Raw genomic sequence first — 12,357 nt, forward strand, 5'->3', positions numbered from 1 at the left:
GAATCAAAGTGCACCGGCCTTGTGCTATCTAGGAGGAGTTGGCCAAGCATCTCGATGTGCTCGCTTGCTCGCGAGGAATTCACAACTCAAAGGACTGCTGAATGGCGTTCAAATGGACATTAATGCTTTCGCATTCACAAATCATAAGTGCTTAGGTGTCCTTGAATTTTTTTTCATTCCTTGTTCATGCACTCCGTCTGATCCTCCTCCTCCACATCAACCTCGTTGCTCTCTCCCCTCTTATCGGCTGACACTCGCTATCGCGCTTGTCTACATTATAACTGTAGGATTTTCCCACGGAAGCCGCATTATAACTGGTATTTCCTCTCATGCAGCTGCACCATAGGATGTACACCTGTGAGCAAAAGTCTACGGATCACAGGGTAGCCGTAAAAACTGAACTTCTTTTTAATTAACATGCATAAACTTAAATTGGCGAGTAAACCGGAAAGTTCACAATGCCAAGTTTGGACTGCAGTCCTCAATTTCAAGTTTCATCCGCAGGCAGTTGAAAAAATTGTATTTTTCGCGCAGTCACTGGCCCGCATACTTTTGTTCATGGGTGTACAGGCATGCATTCAAACCTCAACATAATGAACCTCAATTTAACGAAATTCACGACGGAAAGAACTATTTTCATTGCCCCATCATATTTCCGTTAACCACCATGCATTTTGTTTCCCGATTTATCAAAGTAATTTCGTGACACAGTTTCGACTTAATGAAGTTTTCGCCCATTTGAAGCATGTACTTGGAGCCTGTATAGCTAGTAAATCTAGCAAAGGACTATAAAAATGTCAGCCGAGAAAAAAAGTTAATATCAAGCGTCTTTCCACATAAAAAGTTTGAGCGGCAAAAATGCTGTCAAAGTGCTTGCGCCGGGATGCTGTATGCAGAAAGCACCGCTGTGCCATTTGCTGCACTGGTAAACTTGCGGAGGCCGCGGTGCACGCGACAGCTCAGAGAAATACGAGAGCTGATGACTCCTTCTGCGCAAGGAGGATAGAAGAGAATGAATACCCAGTAATGTGACCATACACATTCTAGGGGGGTAGAGGCAGAAACATGCATCTATCTTCCCTCTCCTCATGGCGCGTGCGCCTCCTCCACACGTGCATCCATACGGAGGCAATCTCTCCACGGCAAGTGCAAAAGCCCAGCCGAGACGGTTGGTGGCTTGATTTACATTGGGTTCCCATGCGTCTATTGTACGTAGGGGGGGAAAAAAAGAAACAAAGGGAGGTCTCACCAGCATCTGGAATAGCTAGCAGAGCAGTGAATGCCCGCATGGCCGCACGCTTCAGCTCATCTTGCTTTTCAAATTCCTGCTTAACCGAGTTTGCCTTTATCTTGCTTCCACAGGTGGTTTTAAGTGGTTCCACCAGGCGTTCCAGCCCTGCAACAGGAAGAAAGAAGAAACAAATTACAGTATGTACAGGTCCCATATGCCCTCCCAATTAATGCAGCACGTACTTATCTAATCCAGCACATTCACGAGTAACCTGTAAACTAAACTGCAACACACCCTGTTCTCTAAGGTCAGCTAACGATAGTGGGCATAGCCAAATATCATAGATTTGGCTGTTACTATGTACTTAGCCATTTAACTGGCAAGATAAGAAAGACTTGACCTAGAATGGTTGTATTGCTTTAGATCTTTGTTCAAATACACACCAATTGAAATATTAAACGGTTGCTCTAAAAAATAAGCGAGATACAGTAGGTCAAAATTACTGTTGACCAGGTGGTGACAGGTAAATGCATGGCCCAAAACTGGTCTCTGGCACTTGCTTTGGCAAGGTTCATGTGTGTTTTTGAGATGTACCTTTATGAAGTTAAGAATTTGGAGCTTGCTTAAAAAAAGAAAAAAATTTTGCATTGACGAGAATATGACCCCCACTTGCACTAAGAAGATAATGACGAAGCCTTCAGGTTTTGTGACCACTACATCTGCTGCTGCTCACGCTGGGCATTTTATTGAATACCACTGTTGAGCAGGTACATAAATAAAGGTAAATTGAAAGGCACAGACTGATATTTGGATTTGTCTAGTTCTTGCAGATGCTTTTGTTAGGTCAACAATATTGTTGAGCTGCCAGTTAAAGGGTTAAAATGGGACCACCACAAAACAGAACAGAGTGCCACTATATGTGGATTGGTGCCAAGATCTACACGTTTGGGCCATCACTTCACGCTGAAGGATTACTACCACAATATAGAGTTCTAGCGTGACCGATATTCCGGTAAACACAGGCGGACTGGGCATTTTGCCCGATGAATGAAAGCGCAAACGTGAGTGGCCTGCAGTGTGCAGCCCCCACCTGGCAGCACAAAGCTGAACAAAACACAGAGCAAATATAGTGGTAACCCAAGTGTATTCTACTGTGCTCCTGGTTTAAATTTTAGGCAGCAGTGTAATCACGAGCATGTTCTCCTTTTCTAGCACGACGTTGCTGCAAGTGCATGGGCAGCCCGCGCACCCTGTTTTAAGTTAATCTGCCGCATACGCAACAAGTGGGCAAGCCCAGATGATGTGGCATCATACGCGCAAGTCTTCCGGCACGTTAAGTACTGGAGGTTGCGTTATCTCCTAGTTTCAGAGACGAACTGAAGCGAGGGGCAGGTGAAGCATTTGCTCCTCGCTTCAGGTGCTTTTCATGATAGCGTCATCTCACTGTGGGCGACAATATCAGCCGCAAGGGTGGAGTGGATGCTAAAGCGTGGCTGGCTTTGCTTCGTACGTGCCGCCAATGTGAAGATATCCACATGGCATCAAACCAGATCTTCTATCCATCTTTCGTTGCCAACTCACAAATTCAACAAAATAAATTTTTTTCTCAGACAGATTTGCTTTTTCCGACAGCCTGCTAAATCGGAAAATTTTGCGGCCCCTTCAATGTCTGACAATTTCATTCGTGAGTGTACTTATTGCATAGAAGGTTGAATTTCAATATAGTAAAAACTCGCTAATTTGACCCTCGTTAATTTGGAAAATTGGATAATCCGGACTCATCCTCTGGTCCCCGACAGCGTATGCATTATTCAATGCAATCAAACTCTTGTTAATTCGGACGTATTTGGCCACACATTGGCTAATTCGCACAACTTTGGCGGCGCAAATGTGCGACGCAAAATAGCAAAAACGGTGCTAGCATCCAACTGAAGCGGCGGAGTCTGCGTCGCCATAATCATTAGCGGAAACCGTACACGATTGACAGCAACCGGAACGCTTTGTGCTTATTTATGCTTTTAAATCCTTTATTCTTGTGTTTACCCTCGCGCATAACACCGCATTGGCCACGGGCTTTCATAATTGCGTAGTCGCCATTCATGATCGCGTCGATAGCAGCCGCAGTTTCTTCCACAGTGGTTGCAGCAAACAGTAGTTTCATTTTGACTCGGTACGCGCGTCAGCCGCATGCCTAAATAACTGCATTGTCGCTATCCATGATCGCATTTATAGCGACCGCGGTTTCGTCTACAGTTGTTGAAGTGAACAGTAGTTTTGTTCTGACTCCGTGCGTGCGACGGCCGCGTGCCTTCAGCACCGCAATGTCACCATTCATAATCGCGTCGATAGCAGCCGCAGTTTTCTCCACAGCGATTCCAGCAATCCGTTGTTTCGTTTTGACTCGGTGTAAAGCTGTCGAGGATGAAGAGCACCGGCTACATCGCGATCGACGGACCATCTGCTGGCGATCAGCTCACTGGCGAAAACATGATCGGGATGTGCGTGCAGTTGTGCAAAGCGTGTCGCAAATGAAGGCGCACGCTGCGGCAGTGCTGCGAAGAAAGTTGCAAGGCCTCGATTGTTGCTGCAAGAGCCAATGAGTCACGAGATGACCAGAATTTCAGCTTCCACTCTGCTTTTGTGCAAAATAGCAACAGGATTTGCTCAATTATTCACTAAATAAAAGCATGTTGACATAGTAAGCATTTGCTTACTGTTTTCTGGATACCCCCGATAATTTGACATTTGGTTAATTCGGACATTTTTTTTCAGTCCCGTGAAATCCGAATTAACAAAGTTTTACTGTAGAACAAAATTTTGATATAACGAATGAAATTGTCCATTTTACCGGCTTCATTATATTGAAGTTCAACTGCGCCACGATTATAAAAGTTGCTACGCCTTATCTTTTTCGAATGCTCCTCCCCTCAACTCTCTACCTCTACTGAAGTAAACAGTGGTGGTGCCCCTCAGATGACCTACAGTGGAACCTTGATTATATGTCCCCTGGTCATGCGAGATGACCCGCATTTTACGACGAATTTGTTTGGTCCCGGCAAAACCCCTATACAAGTATTGTATTTAAAACCTCGATTATACGACGTCTTTTGTGGCTCCATGCCGCCTTTCGGCTTCTTCGATGATGCGCAGCTTTTCGCCGAGCGACAAAACTGCGCGCTTTCGCGACATCTTGCGTAGCCGTGCGTGTCGAGACGATCGCGGACAACACGAGCGAAGACCACGTTGTTTTCAAACGGCTGCTCGCAAAGAAAGAAACGCTTCCCCGGCGGCGTCTACTGCGCGACGAGAGCGGGAGAGAGAGTTCGGAAAGGGTACAGCGAATGGGGGAATACCACAACCTCGCCACTCCACCGACTCTACGGCCGCTAGGAGGGCGAGGGGAAAAACGAACGGCAGCGGAAAGCCGGAATGCACCGGTTTTCTGGGCGCTCGGCTTGCGATGGGGTGCCCTCCGCGATTGCGTGCCCTCCTGAAAGAGCCGTCGCGACGAAAGACGCCTGCATCATTTCCCTCTTGTTCGCCGTTCGGTCCCCCCCCCCGTTCCGCGTGGATCGTCGTGTAACGCGGGTTCGGCGTAAAATCACGTCGGATAATTGTATTTAAAACCTCGATTATACGACTCAATTTTACGCTGAACCCGCCTCGTACGACGCATCTCTAGTGCCGCTCGAGAGGAAAGAAAAAAAAGTCGCAGTTTCGCCCGAAAAGCAAAGCATCAATTGTGATAGCAAATTAGTAGAGAGCTATACGGAGTAGGGACAGTAGTTTTATCAGCTGCATAAACTTGGACACATTTGCTTCCTAACTGAATTAACAAGCATGGTGTCAGTGCGCACAAGCAAACATAATAGACCTCACTCGATGACTATAGAGAACCGCTGTCAAAATGCTGGCGTGAGCAAGCGATCCAAAAATCCAAAAAAGGTTTGGCGAACCATTAACCATTACCGTAACAGTGAAATCACATTACTTGACTCTTCTAGGGAAGCAATCCCAATTGCTGACTACCTTATAGTGTTAAATAATGTATTTTGTTGTAATTTTGTTACAAACCTCGCCTACAACATTTCCCAACGTGCAGTGCTTTGATTCTCTAACCATAGATACATTAATTATTCAATCCTATGGCATCGAAAAAATTATCGAATCATTGAAAGTGTCCTCAAGCCCAGGAATTGGTCTTATCAATGCTAAATTCTTAAAAAGTACCAAGATATATTCTAGTATTATGCTATCCAAAATATTCCAACAATCAATTGATGAATCCACACTGCCATTCGACTGGAAAGTCAGAAAGGTGGTTCCAGTTCATAAATCAGGAAGTAAAAATTCACACTTAAACTACCGCCCTGTTTCATTAACTAGTATTCCGTGTAAAATCCTCGAACATGTCCTTCAAACAAACATTGTGAATTTCCTTGATGCTAACTTGTTCTTTTCGAAGGCTCAACATGGTTTATGCTGATCCTTTCCTGTGAAACACTGCTGGCTTCCTTTACACACTAACTACATACAATTCTTGATCGTCATTCTATAGCTGACTGTGTTTTCCTAGATTTTGCAAAAGCTTTTGAAAAAGTTTGCCACAGTTTACTTCTCTTTAAATTAAGCAAATTGAACATTGATAGGAAACTTCTCTCTTGGATCGAATATTTTCTCTCCGGACGCTCACAATTCGTGTCTGCTAACACTTTTAATTCCCCGACGAGACCAGTTCATTCTGGCGTGCCCCAAGGTTCAGTACTCGGCCCTCTCCTGTTTTTCATTCATATTAATGACTTATCCCAATGCGTGACCTCTAGCATTCACTTATTCGCCCATGACTGTGTAGTCTTCCGAGAAATTATTGACCAAAATGATGTTACAATCCTTCAAAACGATATCAACTGTATATCTAACTGGTGTAAAGTCTGGTTGATGGAACTCAACACAACGAAATGTAAGGTACAGTCGAATCCCCCTACAACGAATGCCGCTACATCGAAATTTCCACCATAATGAAGATTTTCCAATTCCCCGTCAGCTGCCCATAGAAAGTATAATACAAAAAAAGTCCCTTCATAACGAAGGCGTTTTATTTGGCATTTCCGCTTGAACGAACTTTTCGAGAACGAAACTGGGACTGAATTGCAATTGAAACTGCCGAGTAGTCAAATTAGAAGGCCCTTCCAAAGCTGTAACGATCGTACGTCCGCTTGAACGAGGTTTTCGCGAGAGAAATCAAAGTAAAAGTACCAGTTTAAGCCACTGCAATCCATAGCCACGCGTGATCATCACGCACCTGCGCGACACTGCAGGGGATCACCGCAATCGCTGGCGTTTTCTATGGTCTGTGTCCGGTCGAAATGGCTATGTCAACAAAGAAGCGTAAATTTCTCTCTCTCTCGAGGAGAAGGCACATACGATCGCCGAGGCAGAAAGCAGAAGGAAAAATCTCGCAGTTTCGCCCGCAAGGCGAAGCATCGGTTGCGACAGCAGTATAGTAGACAGCTATACGAACTAAACATAGTAGTTTTATTGGCCGTATAAACTTGTAAACATTCGCTAACTAAATTACCGGGCACGGTGTCACACGTGCACAGGTAAACATGAACAGATCTCACTCGATGACCGCGGAAACTCCGTGTCAACACGCTAGAGTGAGACGCGGCAATAGCAACGAACGAATTGACCTCCGTGCCGTCTCTGGCTTCACCGCGAACTAAACGTCGAAAGCACAGCGCACACGACTCTACCGGCACTAGTTGCAATTTGCCCCCATCGCAGATCGCTTTGAAGATGAGGCCCACGAGCGCGCTGACTTTGTGCACATCGCAAACTGCTTGCAAGATAGCGGCGCGCCGCAGCCGCTGTTGTCAACAAGATGCTAACGTCTCGTCGTCTGGGGAAAATGACTATCCACTAGACACACCGACTCCGGTGACTGCTTTCAAAGTAATGGATCCTTTTCGCCTCATCAGAAAAGTTATCAGAACCCACGACAATTGCGATGGCTCTTTTAATGGACTCTGAGACTCGCGTAACTTAACGCCTTTGCTTGCCGTGAAGCGTAAGAAATCCAGGCTGACCGACTTCAAGAAATAAAACTTCCGGTAAGCACAAGCTTGCCGACTTTGTCATAAATATGCAGTGAAATTGTGATAATTAAAACTGTGTCATTGCGACAGTACATGTGCCGCAAAATGAGTGTTTCGCGATCGGCCGGGCACGCGCGTTAGGTTAGGCGTCGGCCGCAATGTACGAAAAATGGTGTAACAGCGGCGCAAAATGTATTTTCTCGTGAAGTTGACACTTTATCGAGTGCCTTCGATACGTCTCAACCTTTGCCACCCCCCCCCCCCCCTCTGCCATCGCGAAGATTACCCGGACAATGGTTTCGGTTTCGTTCACGGCTTTGCCGTTTGGTGTACGTATATACATACCAATTTCGCGTCAACAAAGTTCTGCCACAACGAAATTTTTCGTGTGTCCCGTTAATTTCGTTGTAGCAGGACTCGACTGTACTACGTTTCTCTCGTACAACTTCTTGCCCCACTTCCTACTTGCTCGAGAACTCCACTCTCGAATTTGTAACGTCCTATTGCTACCTAGGTGTCCACATACCTACTTCTCTTACGTGGACTCTTCATATTAGCAAAATAATTAGCAATGCTAACCGCTCATTAGGTTACCTCCAGCGCAACTTTTCATCAGTTTCTGTTTCTTTAAAACTCCTCCTTTAGTCAGAAGTAAACTTTAATATGTCGCTTCCACCTGGGACCCCAGCACTGATAGATTAACCTCTGCCCTCGAGCTAGTACAAAATAACTCTGTCCGCTTTATTCTCGGAAACTACAGTCGTACTGCCAGTATCACTTTAATGAAAGAGTCTTTACAGCTTGCATCACTCGCCTGTCACCGCAAGTGTTCTCACATATGTCTCTTCCACAAAATATACTATAGTCCCGCCCTGCACAAAGACCTTATTCTTCCTCCATCATACATTTCCCCTCATTTCGATCATGCACAAAAGGTGGGAATAATGTTGTGCTTAATGGAAACATGTTATCAATCATTTGTGCCCCGCACCTCCCAGGACTGGAACCACCTTCCGGGATCAGTCACGTCCACCGTTCACTATTCCCAGTTTCATAATGTTTTTAACATAAGTGTATTGGAATGGAACTAACCAAGTATGTAATTATGTTTGTTCTCGGTCAATTGCTTGAATTTTTGTTGTTTCCCACTTATTCATCTTTTCAGCTAACATTGTATTAACAGAACAAAGCTTGTATCATGTTTTTTCCCCATATGTTCCAATCCCCTGTGTAATGCCTTTGGCCCTTAGGGTAATACTAATAATTAAATAATTAAATAAATACGAAGACACGACAAACGCGGACCGACAGACACGGTTTCTTCCGCGTCTGTCGTGTCTTCTTCGTGTGTATGTGTACTTATCTGCGCCTATATCTGAACGTAACTACCTACTTGGAGCAGTGCAGGTTCGTGCCGTGGGCTTATTCAAGTGGTCTGTACTCGTTTTTTCGGCAAGACTGAGTGTCACTGCATATATTCTTAGTTTTTCGATTATACGATGCTTGGATTATACGACGGCCTTCCGTGGTCCCCACTAAGTCGTATAATCGGGGTTCCACTGTATTTAGTGGTCTGCAATGACATTCCACAGAAATAAAGACAGAAAATTTTATAATCATTGTGAGGAGAGAGTGCACGCTGTAAGCAGAGCAAGAGCTCCAAGTGAGGCGAGGCAAGGCGCGGTTCTTGGAGGCTGCGTGCACGGTTGACTGTAGTTTCCAGAGAGAGGACCAGGTGGCACGAGTTTGGTGGCGAGAGGGGAAGGAAGATGCGGGTGGTGCGAAGTGTGTGCAGTGTGGTAAGCGTGGTTGGACAGCATGTGGACAGCGTGGGGGAAGAGTTGCAGAGTGCGGTGATAAAATAAATGTTTTCGACGAACGTGTCAGCCTGTAGCTTGTAGCACCATGCCCTCTTCGTGCCTACTCAAACACACTAGAATGACAATGCATTTCTCAAGCAACTCTGCATCGTAGAAGTCACTGAAGAGCGATAGTGAAGTGCACCACCTTGCTCAGAAATAGCAGCACCTTGCTTTCACTCAATGGGGCGAAGTAAGAGGCTCCAAGTTGAGGCCCATTCATGAGTACAAGGATGACTAGTGCAAAAAAACTGTCAAGAAAACAGGCATAAGGAAGTAAGGCCTTACTTTGTAGAATGGCAGCAGGGCAAAGAGTGGACAGGCGCACCAGCATCAGGTAAGTGAGCATCTTGATGTCATAGTGATCCTTCAGGCCTTCCTCCACGTGGTTCAGGAACTCAAAGACATCCAACTGCTCCAGGCATGTGTCCAGCAACGTGTACATGCATTCGTATGCTGCCTGCACCAATGACGGCACAAAAGTTATGAGCAATACGACGTGTATATTGAAGCAGTGATCCTCCACACATTACCTTGCGAATGTCCAGGCCATCATCAACAGTGTGCTTGAATGGGCCCATCTCAACCTCGCGAATAAGTTCGTTCTGGGAAAAAAGACGCAAAGGTAGGGAACGCATGAAAATGCACGGTAAGAATTGGGGTCACTGTTCATGAAACTACAGCTTACATGCTACATTTTACTTCGATCACTCTGAATTAAGAAACTTGCAGTATTAAACTGCGTACTCTACCTGACATAAAAAAAAAAAAAGGAATGCACAGGTGATGTCAAGAACCATAATATATGAGCCTTTAGCACATAAAAAACGTAGGGACGGTGTACACACACAGACAAAGCGCTTTGTGTTCTAAAGGCCTAAAATGGAATACCATAATGCCCAAACTTGCATTCTTTAAAAATCCATGAATCTGCTGTAAACAGCCACTCATCTACTTGCCCATACAAAGACTGCTTGATCAAGGTGTCACACCAAGTGGCAATCTTATACAAAGACTGCCTGATCAATGTGTCACACCAAGTGGCTATCTATGCATATCACAGACGGAAAAAAAAATATCTTGACCTGACGTAAGCAAGACACTGGCGCATAAGCAAAATTAAAGTAGCCAAATTAAAAGATTGTTAGAAATCTGCAAAAAAGCAGCAGAGCAGTCTTGGTCATTCTTCCATAGTGGCACTTATTTGCCCACGCAGTCCCAGAAACTCATGTTCTGCCCTTGCAGTGTTTTCTGGCCGAATTTTGTATTCTTATCATGAGAGCAGCACACTTCCCAAGATCTGTTTCTACAAAATGCTAATGGTGCTTACGAAACAAAACTTAGCATAATTAAACTTATTTTTTCACATCTCTGCCCATCTCCCGTGATACTGGCCCACAGACGAGATCAAGCTACACTCAACAACACGAGTGAAAGGTGATTTGACTGATTCTTGAGGGTAAACTTACCAAAGTAATACTGAAGCTATGACAGATTCCTAATTAGGCAGGAACTGAAACTGGGACCTCCTGCTCAGCAGCAGAATGCCATGGCCACTGAGCCATCACAGTGGGTACAGATCAACAATCTGTTCAAAAGTCGTCTTCTGCACTCACCCGCACTTTGGTCTCTTGGTACAGCTGTGGAAGAAGCGAATCAAGCAGGTCGCGAACCATTTGGGGCCGATTGTGAGCAGCAGAGTTCAGAGCCAGCAGTGCCACCCTCCGCACTCCAAGATCTGGGTCTCCCAAGGCGCCCAGGAAGCGTGCCAGCCGTGGCCGCAGCACTGCTGACGCCTCTGAAGGTGCCCCTGCATGAACCCCATTTGCGCAAATGTGAAGCGAGCTCTTCAACATGCAGCCGCAAAAGGTAACCCCCCGCATTATGCTGCAGAACTTCTGTAGTGTGCTTTTATGGGACTGCAGGAATAGAATGTATTATCCCAGAAAAAATATCACTTGAATGTACAAAATCTCATCTTACTATCACGAAGGGTGGGCTTTTGCGATGCAAAATGGAGAAATGAATACAGTAGACTTCTGTTAATTCGATCCCAACCGAAGGTCCCAGCCAGCCAGCAGTCATGTACTTCTATGGGCCCAAACTTTAATTATTTTGATCTTAAAATTGGGCTTCAAAGAATAATTCAAGCTTGACCAGTGAGCAGTTACATGCATGACCCTTAAGATGACCCCAATAGCAAATCCTTTACTGGTAGCGTCCATCTCCGCAAAGTTCAGCAGACAGAAGTGTTGAACACATGTCATCCCCGGTCAAAAAGCCTATTTTCCGCCTACCCTAGGAAGATTTTCAAGAGATAATCTGCACAGCCTTCACTGCGAATGTAGCCATAGAAGGATGGTTCAATTCTTCTATGTGGCCATCCTCACACAATATTAGCTTCTTTGTGCAATGATAGGCAGCATGTGTAATATGACATGATTGAAATGATTCTACGGGATATTGACAAAGTTCCTGTGTGTGATGTTGAAAATTTGATTTTGTATGGTACAGCTGTTGTTGCTTGTAGTGTTCGGTGCCTGTAATACAATGCTCATTTATATATCTGCGGATATTCTTCCGTAAAATTGTCATAATTAAGCAGTTCTATTTTCTGGTTTGATTTGTGTGGCGCTCATGTTTGTAGCGATCTTTAAGCTTATTTTATGATTTTGCCACCCTGTATCGGCCTTTGGGCTAACAGTATCAGTAAATAAATAACAGTAGCGCACAATGTCTGATTATGGTATTTGCCGATTCTGATGCGGGCCTGTTTTTTTCCATGAAAGTTTGAATTCATGAATTTGAACGTCGCGGTTGAAATTGACCAATCGTGTGCGGCTCGATGGAACGGAACGCCTCCGTTCCATTTTGGAACGCGTACAAGATCGCGCCCCATATTCACAATGTTCATATGCTTTGCCACTTAACACGGCTGTATTGCAGTAAAGCTGACTTTAGGAAACTGTCCCCCACTATGCAACACATTAGACCCTTGCCCATTTTTCTTGATAAAAAATCAGGTGTGCATTAGATTTCTGCCTTGTTTAGGGGCTTTACCCCCACATTCAGAAAGGCATCTTAACTAAAAGGCATCTTAGCCCATGCTTGACTTGATCTAAGGGGGGAAGTGGGTTCTAGAAAAAGAATTTTATTCATCGAGATATGC

General features: G+C 45.0%; 1 protein-coding gene across 1 annotated transcript in view; it reads right to left on the bottom strand.

Moving 5' to 3' along the window:
• LOC119449498 (cullin-associated NEDD8-dissociated protein 1-like) overlaps positions 1-12,357 on the bottom strand; it is a 78,851-nt gene that overhangs the window by 7,979 nt on the left and 58,515 nt on the right. Inside the window, 4 exon segments of the mRNA XM_037712681.2 lie at positions 1,250-1,396; positions 9,477-9,648; positions 9,722-9,793; positions 10,805-10,998. Coding sequence (XP_037568609.1) covers positions 1,250-1,396; positions 9,477-9,648; positions 9,722-9,793; positions 10,805-10,998 — 585 coding nt within the window.

Source organism: Dermacentor silvarum, chromosome 4 (genome assembly GCF_013339745.2).
Source record: "Dermacentor silvarum isolate Dsil-2018 chromosome 4, BIME_Dsil_1.4, whole genome shotgun sequence".
NCBI classification, from domain to species: domain Eukaryota; kingdom Metazoa; phylum Arthropoda; class Arachnida; order Ixodida; family Ixodidae; genus Dermacentor; species Dermacentor silvarum.